Consider the following 23311-nt stretch of genomic DNA (forward strand, 5'->3'; position numbering starts at 1 on the left):
ACAAGTAACTAAGAGTTTCTACCTAAGTTAGCACTGATACTGCTTGATTTTCAGGTTGAAAGATTATAATCTATATATTTCAATTGGATGGCAGCAAATACAAAAGCATCTTTTGAACTGTATAGTATACTGTAAGCAGGGGTTTACAGCAGTCCAGCATTCTCCTGGCCTGTGTGTAGAAGGCATGCTGGACACCAGCAACTCACATCACATAAATTATCCACCACTCAACAAGGTGTAAAATCTATTATGCATATATTTGAATAGTAATTATTTTTGAATGGCAGAAAGAATGCCAGTTGTTTTGACAGACTTGGGATTTCCCAGCTTTGCCACTGATAAGCTGTGTTTAAGCCTATGCTTCAGTTTCTTTTTTTTTTTTTTTTTGCGGTACACGGGCCTCTCACTGCTGTGGCCTCTCCTGTTGCGGAGTACAGGCTCTGGACGTGCAGGCTCAGCGGCCATGGCTCACGGGCCCAGCCGCTCTGTGGCATGTGGGATCCTCCCGGACCGGGGCACGAACCCACGTCCCCTGCATCAGCAGGCGGACTCTCAACCACTGCGCCACCAGGGAAGCCCAGTTTCTTCATTTTTTAAATGAGAAAACTAAATGAGACTTTGTCTACTGAAGCCTATTTTGCAGTTTCTTCCTGTTCTGTCAAAAGTTTATCAACTCTGATTTTCAAAACAAATTTCCAAGTGATTTTCAACTTCCTTCTAACCCATGATTATGCTTTTCAAGGCCTTTGTCTAAATCCTTCAGAGTTCCTAATCACTCCACTGAACCCACTGAACACATTTTAACACATCTGCATGTGTTTATAATGACCAAAACAAAGTTCACTATGTAAGTATGGAAGGCCATCCCTACCCAGGAATCATTACAAACCACCTTGGGTATTCAATTTAGTACCCACCACCAGCAATCTTTCTTTGAAAGCTCTGTATCTCAGTCTCCACCATAAGCTACACTGTTGTCTATCAAACATTCCACACCTGTGTAAGTTCCTTCTCTTCCTATCAAGGGAAAAATCTGAAAAGATTTTTTAGAAAACTGGCATTTAACTGACTTGTTTATAAAATTTTAGGATAGCCATGTTCTTTGCAGTATCCTGTAGGGCAAGGCATCAAATATTTCAGAAGGCAGCCATAAATTTATTTTCGTATTTTTCTAAAACAGCTTAAGTTATAACACAATTTAAACATCAAACTGTCAAGCAGTTTTGTTTTTATTCTTTTCACAGGTACTGAGCAAAGGATAAACCTAACAATGTCCACTTCTCCTAACTTACCACCACCAACATACTCAAAACTCTGCTTCAATCTAAAACACCTATCAATGTGCTTGGCAAGACTATAATGAATAAAATGGCAAGCGGTAAAATCTAATTCATGCCAGAACACTGGAGAAGTTAACATGGGAAGCACACATATACGCAACTTTACAAAAGTTGGGAATACTGTTAATTTCAAATAAGTGATGATCAAAGTGAGACTTTCATGCCAGAAGTCCCGTTCAGTCAAAATCACGATTTGTAAGAACAAGTGGTGCCACCAGTGTCCAAACATACAGCACAATGCCAATCCAACTAGAAGAGATTTTCACCCAGACAGCTGTCCACTGGCTTTTCATCTCACGAGAAGGCTCATACCTAAGATTTAAGGAAGAAAAAGCGGGGGGAGAGGTTGGATTATCGGTCATCAAGCCATCAGGCTTCATTACTTCAGAAATATTCTTTGTATATAATTTGTGATAACAGATATATAGTTGCTGGACTAATTATCTGTTGCCTTGCTTTTCCACACCACTTTGATAGCTAATGTGAAGGTAAAATCAATTTTCTTTAAAGGAGTAGAGGACACAGGCCTCTGAAATAGCTCTTTTAGATAATACTCAGAAAATCTTTGTTTTTCTGGCTCACTAATTACAAGATAGAGAAATGGAATGTGACCTCTAGATAAATAAATAAGACATACAGTTTAGAATTGGTAAGTCTTTATGTTATAAAGAATATAATCTGTTCAGAGTGTATATGGGAACCCCCTCCACCTTCTCAGATTTAAGAAACTGGGAGGGAAATACATCCCAAAGTTAGCTGACTTCTATGTTGATGAAACATACCAAAAATATTTTTCATCTAATCTTAACATTTACTATTAACTTGACAGCCAAAGCTGTGAATTACTGAGAACTATTTGGGTTCGTATACCTTAAGAAACTGCAGTGTAGGAATTTTAAAATATATGTATTTTTCAATAATAAATGCTGGTAGAGGCTGCTCTCAAAGAAATAAAGCAAAGAATAATCTTCTCTCTACATCTTTTGATGGTATTCAGAGCCCTCTTACAAACTGTTAAGGATATTATGCATTAAAAATTATTAAAACTAGAACTGCCCTACCACATAGTTCAACTTGAATCTTAAATCTTTCAGTAGTCCTTTGGACAAAATTAGAATTTTTAAAAACAAAATATAAACCGTTATCTTCCAACTAACTAATCTTCAAAAAGATTAGTTTTGAAGTGATAAAAAAACAAAAATTAGTTTTGAAGAATTCTAAGAATCCATCTATGTTAATTTATTCACATCTCAATTTTGAAATCTTCAAACATTTTAAAGACAAAGTTTGAACAAAACAGAAGAAAGGTATCTTTTTATTGCACTATGTTGGGAACTGGTTAGTCAGTATTAAAAAGAAAAGCAAGCATTGTGTTTGATCAACTGTCAACATGTATTTCCCTAAGCAATGTGTTAGTTTCATGAAACTTTATTTCAGTCTCTTCAAGATGTGGAAATATTTCAATGATTGTTATTGCTGAAGCAAGGAAATAAAGCCTGCATTTCTGAAACTGATCTCACTATTCATTTAGTTGTAAATTTTGAAATATATTGGAGGATTAAAAAGTACTCCATACCACATTTAACAATGAAATCACAAAAAAGCCATCGGTTTCCACATGCAAAGTTTTCATAAAATGTAAGTACCTGTACCAGTTGGTAAGGGTCATCATGATATAAAGCGAAGCCAGGAAAAGCATGAAGTGAAAGAAGGAGTAACTGTAAGTGACACCATCCTTTTCATTATCTACAGCTCGGTGAACATCATCTCTATCCTCCAGGGATCCGTCACTTCTGGCTCCACCATCTTCTATTAATGTTGATTCATCACTTGTTAGAGTCAGTTTATTAACCTGACTATTGTTTGAAGTACGGATGCTGCATAGAAGACAGTTTAGGAAGAGAGAAGAGAAAAAATGGGGAATTTAAAGATTCATATATGAATAATAGCTGGACTTTTAAACAAATGAAAATCCATAATTTTTCTTACCTTGAATAAAACACACACAGTAAAAAGAGGATTAGTCCAATAATTCCTTGAGCATGCCACCACTGTACAGACTGCCCCTCCTTTGGGACAGTGCTTGTTGTATTATATCCAATTATGCTCAGTAGACTTGGGTTGCACTCTGTTTCTATAATGTAAATTAAGGTCAAATTAAAATCTCAGAATAGTATAAATTTTTTTTCAGAGCACAATGTAGTTCTTTTTAACTCTTATACTCTTGCAAATTCAAAACATTCTGTTAGAAAAAGGCACAAACAAAAAAATACTTTAAGACAACTTTATTTATAGAGACCTTTTTATAAAAATTTTATAGTGCTAATTTTATAGACGTGCTTGGAAAACCATTTTCAACCTCATGCAGGAGCTGAGACATTAAGCTTTTCGTTGATCAGGAAACTGGTGAAATTTAGACGACCTCTAAAGCAAAGCTCAAGTAAAGAATAAAATTCAGATATTCTAAACTAAAATGCACTGGCTTTTCTACTACAAAGTGTGAGATAAACTTAATAAAATGACTATTGTTATTATCAATTTGCCAAACTACATTGTTATATAGTTTATACGTAAAATCAGTTACTAGAATTTTAGCAAATAGTTTGTGGAAATGAGCAAACAAGGCATAATGACCTAATGCTTATTCAGCCTTTTGACTCCCGTAAATAAAGAATTTAAATAGGGTTGGTATCCACTTAAGTGTCCCACATGTTTTCCTCCCACAAAGCCAGATATGTCAATTGCCACCTTATCAATGAAAAATGTTTCTTATCTTTAAGCCATTCATATAAGGATAATCCCTAAAGCAAATTACTATTAGTTTTTTTCTAGACACTTACCTGGACAAATATAAGGAATCTTTCTCTAGTAAACTAAAAAAAACAAAAACAAAAACATTTTCTCCAACTAGTGATAAAGCATCTATAAAATTTATAAACTCAATGAAATATAAGATTCAGAAAACATTTTATAATTTTTCTTTATTCTGAGAAAGACCATTTTTTTCCTTTTCAAAAAATAGTACAGTTGACTCTTGAACAACAAGTGGATTAGGGGCATCAACCCCCTCACACAGTCGAAAATCTGCATATAATTTTATGGCTGGCCTCCATGTCCAGCCATTCATATCTGCAGATCGTGTAGCAATGCAGTACATATATTTGAAAAAAATCTATGGATGAGTGGACCTGTGCAGTTCAAAACTCTGTTGTTCAAGGGTCGACTGTAATTATTAACTTCTAATTTGTTTCACTGCAAATGACATATACAGGCTTCTACTCCCACAGAATGCAATAAAACTGGCCTATAAAAAGATTACAAAGACCAATTAATTATATTCACTTTTAAGGTAATCACAGACAAAAAATAATAGGTGGAAAAAAACTATACTATTTACAGTAGAATCAACAAACATTTTAACAGCTCTTATTTCCTTCTACGTATACTATCATATGCACTGTACAAATTAGGTATATTTCTTATAATTTTCATATAATTTCTTATAGTTTTGCTAGTGAAAGAAGAAACTAAGTGAAAAAATATAGCAATACATCAAAGATGAAAATAGTATTATTCCCATTCTCTTCATTTCTCTGTGAGCTTAATTTTACAAAATGACCATCTTTGAAAAAAGAAAAGCTGTAGGATTCATTAAAAAGAAACAAATCCAAGCAAACGAACATACCTGGTTCATTAGTCATAGCAGACCATGTCAAATACATGGTGTAGACCGTAATTACCGAAGACTGTAACAAGCCAGATCTTGGTTGTGATTCCTACAAAAAAATAAGCAAAACAGAAAAATATTGTTATCATTCAAGATTTAGGAAAACTTAAAAAATAGAAGCTTCATAAACATTAATGAACTAATCCAAGCTTACCTGGATTTTTGGCAGTATAGACATTATAGAAGCACCAAGGCAGAGGAGCATGTTGACACTGATGAACGCTTTATTTTCTGCACAACTGGCTGGATGAGTATAGTAAACAAAAAACAGGACGATAGCAACTAAAGACAGCAGATAATTCAGAGCTGTAGCTGATAACAAAGCTGTGAAAGAAATACATTGGACAATTAGATTTATCACTAATATTAGGAATTAGGCATATGGCTCATTTTACAAGCAATCTTATTTCATTCAAAAATATTACTTTAAGCAACTAACATTATGTCAGCATTACACAGGCTATATAAGCAGGTAAAGATATTCTGAGCTTTATCACATTAAGAATTTTATAGTCTTTATATATAGCTCATTATGATGATGTGTTTTCAAGGACAGTAACATACTATGATCTTCATAGAGTTTCCAAAACACATTCAGATGTATTAGCCATTATTTTCAAAACACAGAAAAATAACTAGGAGGGAAATATTAAGGTTTTTAAAGAATGATAATCATTCAGTTGTAAACAAGGGCATTAAGAAAATTATTTTGCCTGCAAAACAATGCTTTTCCTCATCAACTAAAATCTTAAAGAAAATTATTCAAGAGTAAGTCATTATTATTTAATAAGACAACGTAAGTTTCTTCTATCACACAAACACGTTTTAGTTTCTGTGCTAATGTATGCTTAATATACATGTATTTATGTCGATGTGCCTCACTGACAGGGGATCCATCAAACAAATATTTACTGAATACCTACAAAGGCCCTAGGGATATAGTAGGGAACAAAGCAGAAACTCTTACACTAGATTTAACATTAAAAAATGAGATATTCTATATAAGTAAATTTTCCAAACGACCAAAGTTCATTTCTTTGAATACCAAACCCTTTATTTTAACCACTGAGATCGAATACCACAAATTAGTTGTATGAGAGAAAATATGAAGCTAGCAGACATGCTGGATTTAGCTTTCACTCTGATTTTTTTTAAAAAATTGTTCTTTTTTTTTAGCTGAAACTCAGATCATTTCACATAAAAATCCAGATTTATGGCTTCTTTTGGAAAAATCAGAAAAGTTAAGCAACACTGGGTTCACATTTCCACAAGGCAACTACTAGATGGAACTGAGCAGTAGCTATATGCATTTTAGATAAAGGCCTTTACACTCTCCAATTCATCACAGTCCCTTCTATTTGCAAAAGGATTGAAAATGCACTTAAACCTGGTTCTCCTCCCTCATTTTTGTTACCTGTTGTAAGCATCTGAAGTTTGATTCCTGTTTTAGAGCATAAGCACAGGACTCAAGCTCATCATTATAAATAAACATTAAAACACTACTGTAAAAATTCCCTTAGGTGTTAGTTACACATAAGGGCATTCTTTGCACTTACGCAAAACGTTTCAGAGTTGCTTTTTTATTTTTCCTGCTTGCTGCTGTTTAAGAATTGTACCACTGTTTGTTCATCTATTTCTAGCAGTCCTCGTCCCTTTAATATTTTACTTTTAACCTTCTGTAGGCTTCCCAGGAAATTAGGCTGTAAAATATACATGCATTCAGCAATAGGCTTTGGAACTTCTATTTTAGCCATTCATGGTCTTCTGGATTATTTCCTGGTTCTTGGGTATGTTCCTAGTTGACATGCCAAAAACTCTCTCTACAAGTAAAGTGGCTGATATAATGTGATAAGATGCCACTCACAAACTTAAGCTAAAAACCTCCTCACAGAAAATTATACCATAAAAATCGTGATTTTCCCATAGTCTACATATCTGTTCTCACTTTCAAACTTCAGCTATCTTGAAGATGTTCTGTAAGACAAAAAGCTTACCTGCGTACCAACATCTTGAGTTCCCTTCTTCCATTTTTTCAACCCATGATTCATTCCACGAATGGGCAAAATCAATGAGTAAGACTAGCTGTATGAGAATGAAGCAAAAGGCACCTGCCATGCCTACGTAAAACCACACTGAAAGAAAAAAAAAAGCAAAAAACCACAAATGAGTGACTGGTTCACTTTTCATTATTTCATTTTCACAATCAATATACAAAAGGAAAAATAAAAGTTTACATAAATGCCTTGATTTTGCCAACGGGGGTGGGGTGGGGTGGGGGGAACAAATAGTTACAGTTCCAGGCAACAATTATTTCAATTTCCTTATAAAATATCAACATCACACAATTAAAGGAAAAAAAGATTTCTTACCAGTTGTAAAAGTTCCTTCTGGAATGAAGAAGGCCCCAATAATAATTGCAACTGCTGCAGCAAATTTAAAGAACCAGAATCTAAAACAACAAAAAAATTTTTTATTAATAAATATTCATTCAACAAGTAGTTTCATGTATGAAATCTTTGAAGAGCTATTCTTAAAGAACAGCTACACTTTATGTGACTATTCTATTCTTTCTGAGGATATCCTGAAAACGAGAAGTGAAGAATATGTAAACTATTTTAGGAGAGTTTTAATTCATTATGATAAAATGAGAATATTAGTTTCATTTCACAGGTTTATTTTACATATACACCAATAGCTATTATAACTGGTGTATATGAAAGTGTAAATAAGGTACACTGTACAAATGAATAGTTTTGAAAACACACAATAAATGCCTGGACGACAGATTTCCACTAGCTAGCCAAATGAGTTGAAAGAACCAGAGAAGACATAAAAGTTTAAGAATTCTGCCACAGGAAGGCGCAAGAAGTGAGAAGCAGGTGTTCAGAGTCAGAGAGAACCCTAGATATAACAGGACCAATAACCTTATCTGAAGACAACTAGTAGAGATTTGAGGCATCAGCTACTTCAAATGTGAAAGCAATGCAAAACTACAAGGAACATGAAGAATCAAGAAAACATTTCACCACCAAAAGATAACAATAATCCTGCAATAATTGAGCACAAAGGCATAAAATCTTGCAGTCTAGCAGATAAAGAATTCAAAACAGCTGTTTTGAGAAAACTCAATGAGCTATAAGAAAACACAAAGATAATTCAACAAAAACCAGGAAAAAAATATATGAATAAAATGAGAAAGTTAACAAAGAGACAGAAATCATAAAAAAGAACCAAACATACTCTGGAGCTGAAGAATTCAACAAAAGACATGAAAATTACAATAGAGATCTGCAGAAGGGCAGATCAAATGGAAGACAGAAAAAACGGACAGGAATTTTGATATAACCCAATCAGGGGTGAACAGAGAAAAAAAATGAAAAAGGGAAGAAAGCCTCAGTAATCTATGGAATTCAAATATTAGAATGATTGGGTTTCAGAAGAAGAGAGGAAGAAGGGGGCAAAAAGTTTAAAGAAATAATAGCTGAGGGGCTTCCCTGGTGGCGCAGTGGTTGAGAGTCCGTCCGCCTGCCGATGCAGGGGACACGGGTTCGTGCCCCGGTCCGGGAAGATCCCACATGCCGCGGAGCGGCTAGGCCCGTAAGCCATGGCCGCTGAGCCTGTGCTCTGCAACAGGAGAGGCCACAACAGTGAGAGGCCTGCGTACCACAAAAAAAAAAAAGAAAGAAAAGAAATAATAGCTGAGAACTTCCTACGTCTGGACATCCAAGTTCACAAAGCTAACAGATCACACTATTAGCTCAATGCAAACAAATCTTTTAAGCCATGTTACATAATGAAAACTGTCAAAAATCAAAGAACAAGAGAGAATCCTAAAAGCAGCTAGATGAAAAAGACTGTAATCTACAAAGTCATTTCCATCAGGCTCTCAGTGGATTTCTCAGTAGAAAACCCTATAGGCCAAGAGAGAGTAGAATGACTTTAAGTGACATACTCAAAGTGTTGAAAGGAAAAAAATGCCAGCCAAGATTACTCTGTCCAGCAAAGTTATCCTTCAGATACAAAGGAGAAATAAAGATTTTCTCAGTCAAAATCCAAGGAATTCACCACCACTAAATCTGTCTTGTAAAAAATGGTGAAAGGAATTCTTCAAGTTGAAACAAAAAGACAGTAAATTAGTGACACGAAAACATACAAAAGTATACAACACACTGGTAAATGGAAATACACAGATTTAGAAAAATCTAATTCTTTAATAGCATGGTGTGTTAACTACGTAACTGTTGTATAAAGATTAAAGAGTATTAAAAAAAACAACAGCTATTATAATTGGTTAATGGATATACAATATAAAAAGAGATAAATTATAATATCAAAAAATAAAAGAGGAGTAAATGGGTAGGGCTTTTGTATACAACTGAAGTTGCTATCAGCTTAAAATGGGCTGTTTTATCTATAAGATGTTTTATGTAAGCCTCATGGTAACCACAAAGCAAAAACCTAAAGTAGATTTACAGAAAATAGGGAAGCAGACCATACCACCAATTTACAAAGAAAATCACCAGTTTACATAGGCGTTAACAAAGAAAAAAGAAATTATGGAAATATGAAACAGCCAGACAGCAATGAATAAGATGACATTAGTAAGTCCTTCATATCAATAATTACGCTAAATGTAAATGTAATGAATTCACCAACCAAAAGGCACAGTGGCTGAATTAAAAAAAAACAACTGAAAAAGACACAACCAAATGGAAAGATAACTCGTGTTTGTGGATCTGAAGAATAGTTAAAATGTCCATACTACCCAAAGCCACCTATAGATTCAAAGTACTCCCTATAAAAATTTCAATGCCACTTAAAAAAAAATAGAAAAAACAATCCTAAAATTTGTATGTAACTACAAAAGACCGCAAATAGACAAATCAGCCATGAGAAGGACAAAGCTGGAAATATCACACTTACTGGTTTCAAACTATACTACAAAGCTACAGTAATTAAAAACAGTAGTACCATAAAAGTAGACACCTAGACCAATGGAATAGAATAGAGAGAGCTTAGTAATAAACCCTTCCATTTCGGATCAATGAATATTTGACAAGGGAGTCAAGAACACTCAATGGGCAAAGGACAGTCTCCTCAACAGTCTTGGGAAAACTGGGTAACCACAGAAAAATGAAAATGGACTCCTTTATTACACGACTCACAAAATTAACTCAAAATGAATTAAAGACTTAAACATTTAAGACCTGATACCATAAAAGATATCAATACTAGAAAGATGCTGATACTGGGAAGAAGAAAGTAAGGAAGAAACTCCACAACATTGGTCTTGGCAATGAGTTTTTGGATGAGACAGCAAAAGTACAAACAACAGAAGTAAAATCAAACAAGTGGGACTACATCAAACTAACAAGCTTCTGCAAAGCAAAAGGAACAATCAACAAAATGAAAGGACAACCTACAGAATAGGAGAAAATATTTGCAAACCATGTATCAAAAAGTGGTTAATACCAAATATATATAAAGAACTCATACAACTCATTAAAAAAACAAACAATCCAATTAAAAAATGGACAGAGGAACTAAATACTTTTCCAGAGAAGGCATACAAATGGCCAACAGGCATATGAAAAGGTGCTCAACATCACTAATCATCAGAGAAATGTAAATCAAAACCATTATGAGATATCACCACCTCAGACCTATTAGAATGGCTATCATGATGACAAGAAATAACAAATGTTGGTGAGAATGTGGTGAAATGGGAACCCTTATGCACTGTTACTGGGAATGTACACTAGTTCAGCCACTATGGAAAACAGTATGAAGGTTCCTCAAAAAATATAAAAATGGAACTACCATACAATCCAGCAATCCCACTTCTACTTATATATCCAAAGAAAGTGAAAATAGGGTACTGAAACGATATCTGCACATCCATGTTTATTGAAGAATTATTCATAATTGGCAAGACATAAAAACAACCTTAAGTATCTGTCAACAGATGAATAAAGAAACTATAGTATATATACACAATGGAATATCATTCAGCCACGAGAAAGAAGGAAATCCTGTCATTTGCAACAACATGGATGGACCTTGAGGGCATTATGCTAAGTGAGATAAGCCAGACAAAGAAAAACAAACATACATGATATTACCAATATGTGGAATCTGAAAAAGAAAAATGTACTTTAAAGCTTCTAAGAGACTAGATCTTAACTGTTCTCATCACAACTAAGAAATAATAATTACGTGATGTGATAGAGGTGTCAGCTAATACTATGATGGTAATCATACTGTAATATATTAAAGTATGAAATTAACACTTTGTACACTTTAAACCTGACACAATGTTATATGTCAATTATAACTCAATTAAAAAAAACATTAACAGTGACATGAGTGCTTAGTGCATGTTTTGAGAATGTTATCTCATGAAATGACTGTGATAGCCACCCTGTAATACATTTTGAGAAGTGTTTAAAAATACATTTAGTAAAGATGTTTTAAGACTGCAAAAAAAATTTAAATTAAAACAACCAATGACTAAGGGAACAAAACAAAATAAAATCAACCTGGCACAGCACATCTTTTTTCATTAATATTTCACTTGTTCATTCTTCTTGTCTTCGGTAGCATGTTAATAGATAAGCAATAGCAGATATTCCAAAAAATTTTTTTTTATTTATGAGGGGAAAAAACAGTGATAAAATTCAAAACATTCAAAATTGAGTGTGAGAAGTAGTGCTCTATATTAAGGGAGACTGATAAAAGGGACCCTGAAGTTTCTAGGTTGTTCAGTATAACCATTTGGAAAATCAATCAATCACCTTGTTTCAAAGGAATAAAGTTTTTCATTTTGGCTGCACTGTACATCTTAGGAACTGAGTTCAGTTTTATGTAGTGAGATTGGCCTACAAAAAGCTAAGAGGAGAAGGAGGAATAAGCTCCTCATTATTAGTCACAGATATGATAAATCTTCCTTTTTAGGATGAAAATACAGTTGACCCTTGAACAATGCTGGAGTTAGGGGTGCCAACTCTCTGCATGGTTGAAAATCCATATATAACTTATAGTCAGCCCTCTGTATCTGAGGTTCCTCATCTGTGAATTCATTCAACTAGAGATCAACATGGATTGTGTAGTACACTGTATTTACTGTTGAAAATAATCTGCGTATAAAGTGGAACTGCACAGTTCAAACCTGCGTTGTTCACATGGGTCAACTTTATTAAACATAATGCAGAGACTATACCAATAAATGACCCAAGGCTACTATTTAATATTTATATTTCCAAATTCCAACACATTCTCTAATAGAGACAAGAGGATTTTCTTACCTTGTCATTCATGAATAAAATAATTCTGCAGATTGTTCAAGTTTATTTTACCTTAAACTTTCTTTAGACAGACTCAAAATTACTGAGAAGAGACTATGCAGACTTTATATTGAAGTTTATTAAAAACCTTACCCATTGTGTACTGCAGCTCTAGGATCACTGCTGCTCTTCACTTTGATCATTAATAGAGATAGGAGAAGGTAGAACATAGCCAAGCCAAAGCACAAACGGTATACAGCTTTATAGCCAACCAGAATATTACAAGGGACCACTCCTTTCTCATTCTCACAAAATCCAGGAATCTGAAAACAAAACAGCAATTTGTGATCTAGAATTTTCTCAAGAAAAAATGAAAATTCTGTAATCAAATAGTTTAAGGTTTAGAAAATTGAAGTTCACTTTACAGTTTATGCTGAAATGTAATCAAGCTACGTCTACACGTTTTCATAAGACAGAAGTGTAACTCTTTTTTTACTTTATGTGAGCACCGGATAAGCTACAAATGTCAATCCTAAAGTGGATGCTTATTTTAACATGCAGACTTATTCTAAGTTTTTTTTAAAAACTTGCATTCCACTGGGATATATTCAATCACATGTATAAGAGAAAAATACAATCAATAAAAGTGTAAATAATCACAGAGTAACTAAATCGGTTTCTAAATACTAAAGAGAACCATGATGGCATTTTGAGTTTTGGTCCCTCATTCTACAAGTGTTATTTCTGATAATGGATGGATTTGGATTAACAGCAAAATGGCTGGCTGTATTTTTATTTTTTAACTTAAAATCTTAAAAAAGACTGATGACCATTTCAGAAAATCACACTGAAATCAGAGTACAAGAAAGTATTTTTAAAATATTTTTAAGTGAAATAAATGGGAGTAGATACACTATTCACATATATCAGAGTGAATTACTGCCTCTAGAAACGTTAAAGCAAACCAATATGCCAAAATACAGCTGTTAATATGTGCCTTTAAAATCAAGAACCTAAAATTTTATTTAAGTTGATGCAGGTGCTACTTTCTTTTTGCTAGCTCCTGTACAGTCTATAAGCTCTTTCTTGGTCTCACTTGAACCCTACTTTCCCAACTTAGTTTAACAATTATGGCAATATGTACTTACTTGCAACATACTCACTTGCAACATGTACTCACTAACACCCTTAATTATCCCATGCCCTTAAATGAGAGCAGCACACCACCTGGCTAATTCCCATCATTAAGTTTTAATTCAATCACCTATATTAGGTTAAGTTGCTACAGTAACAACCTCCAAATATAGGTGGCTTAAACAGCAAAGATGTATTTCATGGTTGGTTCTACTTAGTCAACTAAAAGAATCCAGGCTGCCAGAGAAGCCACCATCTCAAATGATATACAGGTTGCGACAGAAAAGAAAGGAGAATCTGCATTACCAAGTAGAGGGTGATGTTTATCACTTCTACGCATAACTCACTGACCAGTACTAGAGACATGACCCTACATATCACAAGCACTCTAGGAAATGCAATTCTCTGATGACCTTCAGAAAGCAGAGAAGCAGAAACATTGGGGGTTACAAACTAACTAACATCTATAAACTAAACCATTCATAACAACAGTCAACTGGATCCATGACAAAAAACATATGAACGTCTTCTGCTTATACGAAGGACCTGAATAACATTAACTGAGCATCTACATATGCCATGTACAATGCTACTTTGAAACTGTAATAAGCTCATTTCCCAAACTTACACTGTTTTTCCTTACCCCAAAGTCAACCCTAAGCAGACAACTATGGTTTAAAATGGAGGTTATCTGACATAAACACTCTCTCAACCTCAAATTTTCTATTGTCATTCATTTTTCCTTGGAGGAAAAATAACTTCTATATGCCTTCTCTTGATCACATTCTCTCTCACGGGTTCGATCCCTTATGACTATTCTCAAAATACAAATAATTAAATCTCCCCAGCCTAAAAACTTCTTTAATTCAGCCTCCCTCTAAGACTTACTATCTGCATTACAAAACTCCTTAAATCAGCAGTCTATTCTCATTGGATCCATTTCCTCATAGCCATCTAACTCTCCCTCCCAATCCTTCTAGGTCAGCACTCTATAAATGGTTTTTCAAGACACTAGACATATACTGGCTGTCAAATCCCAAGGCTACTTCTTAATCCTCACACTCCTTTACATTTTTTAAACAGACATTATGCTGTCATTCTTAAGACTCTGTTCCTAAGGCCTACTAAACAGGTTCTTGGTTCTCTTTTTTCACTGTTCCTTCAGAGGTTCCCTTTTCTCCATCAACTCCCTTTAGAGCTTTTGTCAAAGCTCTAGCTCTCCTCACTCCAAATGGTCTTCTTCAGCATATGCTGCCATAGTTTGAATTTCATCTCTATCTCTGATTTCTTTTATGAGTTACACACCCAAATTTTTTCCTTCCTGCTGGACACACACACACACACAATGTGGTGCGGTACCCACAAGCTAACATATTATATACTAGATTATATTTTCCCCATCTCTTTGCACAACCTGACTCCCTGGGGGAAAAAAAAAGTTTAATAAAACACCTATTCTCTCTTTTTTTTCCTGAGTTAACAGCAACAGTTTCCTCTCAGTTATCTAGGATCAGAACCTGGTTATTATTTATTATTCTATCACTGCCAATATTTAAATCCAGATTCAGTCAATTCTACATTCAGAGAATTATTTCAGGCCCTCTATGCCCTTCTTGATTACACCATTCCAAGAGCCACCATACTTAACTGCTGCCTTCTATCCTAATTATCAGATAAATCTTCCTAAGGCATACATACTTAGCTCAAAAAGCTTTTATCCTCATTCTGCTTCCTATTTTTCAATTTCTGCATACAAAAATTTACTGATTCTTAGAATGTCCCTTTTTCCATGAGACCCACAGTGATTCTGACATTTCCCTGGTTAGAATTACTGATTTCCTCATATTAACACAACACATTTTCTGCCCTACCATCAGAGAATTTTAATAAGCTGCCTTTCACTGTTTGTCTTTCCTAAATGATCATGAACTACTAAAACTCGGATTAAGTATTCTTCCTTTTTACAGTATTCTGTTTCCAATACACAAGAAGCAGTTTTATGCATATACATACTAAAGGTTCAGTTAATCATTTAAAAAAAAAAGAAAACTAACCTTATTTAGTTGTTCTTCCATTCCAGGTATCAACATTACACAAGATACACACACTCCAACAAGCAAAAAAAGTGCATAGATCAACCTAGTTACAGTGGAGTTGTTTCCACTAGGACAGCATCGGCACAGCAAACATGGGGCACTGCCACACAAACATGGTATCTGGAAAAAGAACTTTAAAAGTCAGTATAGTTTAAAATGATACAGTGAAAACTTACATTCTATCTACTCAAAAAAGAAAGGATTGGAGTTAAAGTAATTACCAAGAGATTTGGTTCACATATATTATCTATAAACTATAAAATTTAGTAACTTCTGGGTAAAACTGAAGCAAAGTAAAACCAAAAAGTGCTTGCCCTTTATATCAAGCAAAATGAGTAAACTCAGTTAAAACAACAAAAGGGGGGAAAAAACAGCAGCAGCAACCAAAGTTTAGCTAAGAAAAGGAATGGAATATTCACACTTACAAGCTGATCTCCAACTCCTGCCTTTTAACCCCAGGAATCATGCTGGTGAATTCACAAAAGTCTGATATTTCTCAGATACGCCAGAGGAGGAAAAGAAGTGAATTGATATCCTTATCTTTTCCCTCTTCTGACTTGGTAGTAGTGATAACAGTAAAATTTTCTATTAGAATCAGGCAAAACAGGATAAGTGAACAAGTGAGGCTAGCTAGCATTGTCTAACAGAACTCCACACTAAACTAGTAGTATATCCTAGGGGAAAAGAATATCTCCCTCAGCAGGAGAGGCAAATACTAGTAATGGAATTTAACAATATCTCAGAAAGGCAAAATGAAAGTATCCTCAAAAGAATTGAATATAATCTAGGCTGAGCTCCACCATACCATCAGATACCACAGGAAGGGAGAATTGTAGAAGCCAGACACACTATAGTAACCAATATAAGGTAGGATAAGAACCACTTATACTAAACTTCAGTAAGATAAAAATAAATGTCGTGGAAACAATGCAAACACACTTTAGCAAAACATAAAAATAAGCAAACATGTCCCCTCAGACAAAAAAAAGGCATTTGAAAAATCCAATCTGAAATAAAACATAACTCAGTAAGAAGAGGAAATTCCCTAAAATTGGTACACCTGAAGCAAAAAGGAGAGCTCAAAATGAAAAGAATAGAACAAGCTGAAAAGGAGGATTGCAAGGCTGAGAAGAAATGAGAAGGGGAAAAACATGCTTAAAAAAACAGTAATTAACTATCATGGAACAAAACAAAAACAGCTGAAAATAAAATCTGATCGATGAATAAAGTCTGGGATTAAGTACCATAAACTCAAGCCAAGATAGAGTAACAGTGACCAGACTTACCCTACTGCCTTAATCCAAGGGAAAAAAATTAATGAAACAATGGTTTTTCAGACAATTAACAATAGGCAATGTAGGACACTAGTTTCTGAGAGAGATGAAACAGTGTGAACTCTATGACTGTCCCAATCTTTCTGCCTGGGAAAGAGTTTCCAGTGCAGGGAGGAGAATCCAGACAGAGGACAGCAGTCTACTGAATTGAGGAGACAGAGTTGGGACAGTTGAGAGTTCAGGGAAGTGAAGGCAGCTAAAGTTCATAGGGCAGAAACAAGGAGAGGAGAAAGCTACACCAAGAGTGAACTCCAGAGATCTGCAGAAGCTTCAACTTGTGTCTTCAGCAGAGCACTGATCAGTACATGCATTTGATTAAATTACTCTGTGGGGTGGGGGTGGGGGAGTGGGGAGGGTGGTATTACCAGCCAGAGTGGAAGAACTTTATAAGGCCTTGAGCAAAGTTATAAGGCTATTATTATTACACAGTATTGGGCAGGGGTGGGGGGGGTAGGGGGTGTGTGTGGAAATAAGCCATAAGGCTAAAGCTACTCCAGTCTCACTTAACAAAGCCTAAAAGCAAACACTGAAAAGATCAAATTCTCTTCAAATAACTCACCTATGTCTAAGAATAGGGCCCAAGAATGTTTTTTAAAAATACAACACATCCAGCACCCATCAAGGTAAAATTTACAATACCTAACAGCTAATACAAAAATTGGTAGGCATGCCAGTATGGCAAAAACAACCTACAATGAGGAGAAAAGTCAATAAATCAAAACCAACCTGAAATTACACAGATGACTTAATTCAGTTATAAATAATGGCACTCTAATGTTATTGTAATTATACTTCATTTGCTCAAGGAGAGAACACAGCATGTCAAGGAAAGATATGGAAGATAATTTAAAAGATCCATATCAAACTTATGGAGATGAAAAGTAAGATCTCTGAACCAAAAAGTACATGATAAGACACTGCAGAAAAGACTAATGAACTTGAAGACATAGCAAAAGAAATGATCCAAAATTAGAGATTAAAAAACTAAAAAAAAAAAAAAAGAGGATTAGTGTTGTGACACAATTTCAAACAGCCTAATATATGTGAAATTGGGGCTCCTGAAGGAGAGAGGAGACAGGAAAGTCCTTTTGAGGAAATAATTGCCAAAATGTTCCTAATTTAATGAAAACTATAAACTCACAGATCCAAGAAACTCAAGAAAGCCCTAGTGATACAAATATTATGAAAACTACACCAAGTCACATCATAAACTGCTGAAAAACAATGGTAAACAGAAAAATCTTAAAAGCAAGCAAAATAATAAAGGCACATTATATAAAGAGGAACAAAGAAAGGTATCAACTTCTAGTAAGAAATACTGCAAGCCAAATGTCATTACTGAATGAAAAAAACCACTGTAAGCACAGAAGTTTATACTCAGCAAAAATATCTTTCAAAAATTAAGGCAAAGTGAAGACATTTTTAGGCATGAAGAATCCAAAACTAACAAATCTAATCTATCTTTCAAGAAGGAACGTTACACCAGCAGAAATGTGGATCTACACAAAAGAAATGAACAAAGGAGGTAGTGTGTATTTTTTTCTTACATCAAAAAGATTACTTTAAAAGATTATTATTTTTTTTAAGCAAAAATAATAGCAATGTATTCTGGTGGTTATAACAAAGATGGAAGTAAAATGTGTGACAATTACAAATAGGCTGGAAGGACTTCCCTGGTGGCGCAGTGGTTAAGAATCTGCCTGCCAATGCAGGGGACACGGGTTCAATCCCTGGTCCGGGAAGATCCCACATGCCGCGGAGCAACTAAGCCCATGGGCCACAACTACTGAGCCTGCGCTCTAGAGCCCATGAACCTAGAGCCCGTGCTCCGCAACAAGAGAAGCCACGGCAGTGAGAAGCCCATATACCACAACAAAGAGTAGCCCCCGCTCGCCGCAACTAGAGAAAGCCCATGCAGCAATGAAGCCCCAATGCAGCCAAAAAATAAATAATAAAAAAATTAATTAATTAAAAAAAACAGGCTGGAAGAGGAGACATTCAACTATACTTCTGTATACACTTAAATTAGAAATAAAGTGGATATCACACAAAGGTAGATTGTAGTTAAGTTAAATACTAAAAACCCTAAAGTGACTTATAAAAAAGCAAAACAAAGAAATACAGCTAGTAAGCTAAAAGATATAAAACAGAATACTAAGAAATGGCTAATTAATCCAAAATAAGGCAAAAACTAAGGAAAAGAGACAATGAACAGAGAGGATAAACAGAAAACAAATAGAAAGGTGGTTGATTTAAGCCTAAACATAATCTATAATCACATAAATGGACTAAACACTCCCAACTAAAAGGCAGATTGTCAGATAAAAGAGCAAGATCCAACTTTTCTACAAGAAACCCACTTAAACACAAAGACACAATTGGTTAAAAGTATAAAGAAAAAAGTGTACATACATATATATACAAAAATAATACATATACACACACATATATATATACATACACACATACCACGCTACAGCAGTATCAGACAAAGTAGACTTCAGAGTAAAGAATTTTACCAGGGATAAAGAGGGCCATTTCATAATAAAAGGGGACATATTGATACATGGAAATATGGGATATTCATGGAGGAAACATACAACATACAATCGTAAATATTTCTGCATCTAAAAGAGAACTTCAAAATGCATCAAGGAAAGAATTAATAAAACTAAAAAGAGTAACAAACAAATCCACATTTATGTTCTTTCATTAATTGAAATAGAAGCAAAAAATCCCAATAAATATATAGAAAACTTGAACGACATTATTAATCAACTGTGTCTGACATTTAGGAAATACTCCATCTAATGAAAGCGCAGTAAAAACTATTTTCAAAAGCACAGAGAACACTTAACCAAAACAGACTATATTCTGGGCCATAAAACAAATCTCAAATCTCAATAAATATAAAATTATTCAAATCATACATGGATTCTTGGTCCACAATGGAAGTAAATACTGATCAATAACAAAGATATCTCTAGAAACTAAATAGCATAGTCTAATTAACCCACAGGCAGAAGACATCAAAGAATAAATTAAAGAGAATGAAAATAATAACATATCACATTTTTGGAATGCACCTAAAGCAGTGTTTAAAAGAAACCTATAGCATTAAATGGCTATATTAAATAAGAATAAATATATCAAATCACTGATCAGAGCTTCCACCTTAAGTTATTAAATGAGCAAATTGTAGCCCAAATAGGCAGAATAAAGATAAATCAATGAGGTAAAAAACAGGAAACAAGGAAGTCCGTGAAGCTAGTTTTAGAAGAACATTACAATTTAGAAACCTATATAGTCAGACTGATCAGGATAAAAAACAGCAAGAGAGTGAACACACAAATCATCAGTGTAGGAAATGAGAGGACATTATTACAGATCTTACAAGCATCAAATGATTATGAGAGAAAACTATGAGCAATTTTATTCAATAATTCAACACCTTAGATAAAATGGACATGCTCCATGAAAAATCCAAACTACCAGAAATCATTCAATGAGAAATATATAGGATGAATAACCCTGTATCTAGTCAAGACACTGAATTTGTAGTTACAAACCTTCGCAAGCATAGACGGCTTCACTAGTGAATTCCATTAAACATTTAAAGAATAAATCAAACCACTCTACCCAAATTCTTACAGAAAACTGAAGAGGCAAAAAAGTGATACTAAATCCAAAGATATCATAAGGAAACAACAGACCAATATCTTTTATGAACATCAAAAAAAAAGTCCCTAATATCTTGTCAACAATATAAAAAGCATACAAAGATTTCCAGTTTCCATTTCCACAGGTAAGGAGCTTAGAAACCCCACTCCATCCTAACAACAAGTAAAAAGCCAAGCAGACTAAAAAAATCAACAATTCTTCTAGGATCCATAAGCTAGGTGAGGACATAGGGTAAGTCACTGCCCCCAAGACTGAAGAGACAGACAGGTGAATATAGGGAGTCGTGGCTTACTAGAGCCCACAAGTGGAAACTGACTTGGGAACCACTGTGCAGGGAGGATATCCTGGAAAATAACTGAAGAATTGCTGGAGCCTCACTGTGGACAAGTCTGAGAGTTAAAAATTCCAGGAAAACCCAGTTATACAAAGGCCCCACAAATTTGTGAACTTTTCCTCTAGGACTTCAACCAGGTTCTCATAGTAAACATGAGAGAAAAATTCCCCCCTGCTTCTTGCAGCAAAGGGGAAAAGGAACCATTCTGAAATATACTAGAACACTGCTCTTAACACTCGACCTCAAGAGAAACTAGTTAAATAGAGTCTAACTTGCTGGGGTATTATCAGAGGATAAATAATCTAGGGGAAGAGAAATACTCAACTCCAACCTATTCTAGCCATCCTCCCCCATTTAAGGGGGGAGGAAAAAACTGAGAAACACTTGTAAAGTTCACAGTCCAGAGGCATAGGCTTATTAAAAGACTAAGACCTAATCAGAGAATGATGGAATGTTTCTCCTTCCCCCACACCTCACCATGACACGATCCAAAGTCTATTTATAGCAGTTCCTTTTAGTTGGTACATAGTGTCTGGCTATTAGGAATAAAATTACTGGCATAACAAAAGGCAAAAAACACAATTTGAAGAGACAGAGCAAGCATCAAAACCAGCATGGCAGGTAAGTTAGACTTACCAACCAAAAATTTAAAACAACTATAATACGTTAAGGATTCTAATGGATAAAGTAGACAGCCTACAAGAAGCAGAGATGAAAATCCTAAAAAAGAACCAAAAAGAAATGCTAGAAATAAAAAACACTAACAGAAATGAAGAATGCAGACATGGCTAAGGAAATAATTTCTGAGCTGTAGACTATCTCAATAGAAATTTCCCAAACTAAAAAGCCAAGAGAGTAAAGACTGATATTTTGTTCAACAGAACATCCAAGAATTGTGAGACAACTACAAATGGTATAATATAATGGGAGTACCAGAAGGAGAAGGGAAAAAAAAATTTTTTTAAATGACAGAATTTTCCCAAATTAACATCAGACATATATATCCCACCCTCCACAAAACAAACAAACCCTACACCTAGATAAAGCGCTTGTAACTACAGAAAATAAAAAGTCTTGAAAGGAGCCAGAGGAAAAAACACCTTACCTATAGATAAACAAGTAACGAATTATATCCCAGTTCTCCTCAGACACCACGAACAAGAGTGAAGTGAAATATTTTAGCATTGAGAGAAAAAAACTCACCCACCTATAGTTCTCTACTCTGCAAATTATCCTTTGAAAGAAGTAGAAATACTTTCCCAAATTAAAGCTAATAGAATTTGTTGCCAAATTGTAGACCTACTTGCAAGAAATGTTCAAAGTTCTTTAGAGATGAGGAAAATAACATAGGTCAGAAACTCTAATCTACATAAAAAAGGAAAGAGCATAAAGAAAGGGTAAACGAAAGTGAAATAAAAACTTACTTTTCTTAGTTGAGCTAACGTTTGCTCAAAATAACAAGAGAAACAATGTATTATGTATGCACATATATGTTGTGCCTATACACATACTTCTGTAATACATACATATATGTGGGTATATATATACACACATTGTTTATATATATACACACACACACACACACATAAAGTGAATGACAGTAATGTAGAAAGGAAAGGAGGAAAGACTGTTCTGCTATTACAAGGTATTCACACTAGCTATCAACTGGTACAGCATTATACTGAAGTGTGTATAGTGGTATACTGTTACTTGAAAGTGGATTAGTTGTAAACGTACACTGCAAATTCCATGGTGCTACAGATTGAAATTCATATGTTGAAAATCTAATGCATACGATGATGTTAGGAGATAGGGCCTTTGGGAAGAATTAGATCAAAAGGGGAGAGACCTCATGAATGGGATTAGTGCTCTTATAAAGGAGACCCGAGAGAGATCCTCACCCCTTCGGCCATGTGAAGACATATGAAGAAGTTTGCAGTCTGCAACCCAAAGAGGGCCTTCACCAGACACAGAAGATAACCACGCAGGCACCCTAATCTTGGACTACCAGCCTCTAGAACTGTGAGAAACAAATTTCTGTTCTTTACATGCCACCCAGTCTGTGGTCTTTTGTTAGAGCAGCCCAAATGCACTGATAAATAGGGCAACAAACCCAAAAATAAGTAAATAAATAAAATTTTACAGAAGTTAAAAAAATTTAACTGATATGCTAAATAAGAGAGAAAATGGAATCATATACAATGCTTAAACAACCCCCCCCAACACACAACAGGAAAAACAAGGGCAACAAACAGAAAACATTAACGAGTATGGTAAATATGAATCCAAATCTATCAATAATCACCTTGTAGGTCAGAGATCTAAATTTATCAATTAAAAAACAGAGACTGTCAGAGTGGATCAAAAAATAAAACCCAATTA

The 23311-nt window shown here is 34.7% G+C and overlaps 1 protein-coding gene across 1 annotated transcript in view; it reads right to left on the reverse strand.

Annotated features, from left to right (window-relative positions):
- Positions 1 to 366: 366 nt before the first annotated feature.
- The window catches only part of SERINC1 (serine incorporator 1), a 31714-nt gene continuing 8769 nt past the window's right edge, over positions 367 to 23311 (reverse strand). Inside the window, exons 2-10 of the mRNA XM_079940002.1 lie at positions 15539 to 15700; positions 12504 to 12673; positions 7437 to 7516; positions 7062 to 7199; positions 5222 to 5391; positions 5026 to 5116; positions 3330 to 3474; positions 2987 to 3217; positions 367 to 1652 (exon numbers count right to left, since the gene is read on the reverse strand). Of these exons, the coding sequence (XP_079796128.1) occupies positions 1517 to 1652; positions 2987 to 3217; positions 3330 to 3474; positions 5026 to 5116; positions 5222 to 5391; positions 7062 to 7199; positions 7437 to 7516; positions 12504 to 12673; positions 15539 to 15700 (1323 nt within the window). The 3' untranslated portion in view covers positions 367 to 1516. The remainder of the gene's footprint in view (positions 1653 to 2986; positions 3218 to 3329; positions 3475 to 5025; positions 5117 to 5221; positions 5392 to 7061; positions 7200 to 7436; positions 7517 to 12503; positions 12674 to 15538; positions 15701 to 23311) is intronic.

The sequence above is a fragment of the Stenella coeruleoalba genome, assembly GCF_951394435.1.
Source record: "Stenella coeruleoalba genome assembly, chromosome: 12".
NCBI classification, from domain to species: domain Eukaryota; kingdom Metazoa; phylum Chordata; class Mammalia; order Artiodactyla; family Delphinidae; genus Stenella; species Stenella coeruleoalba.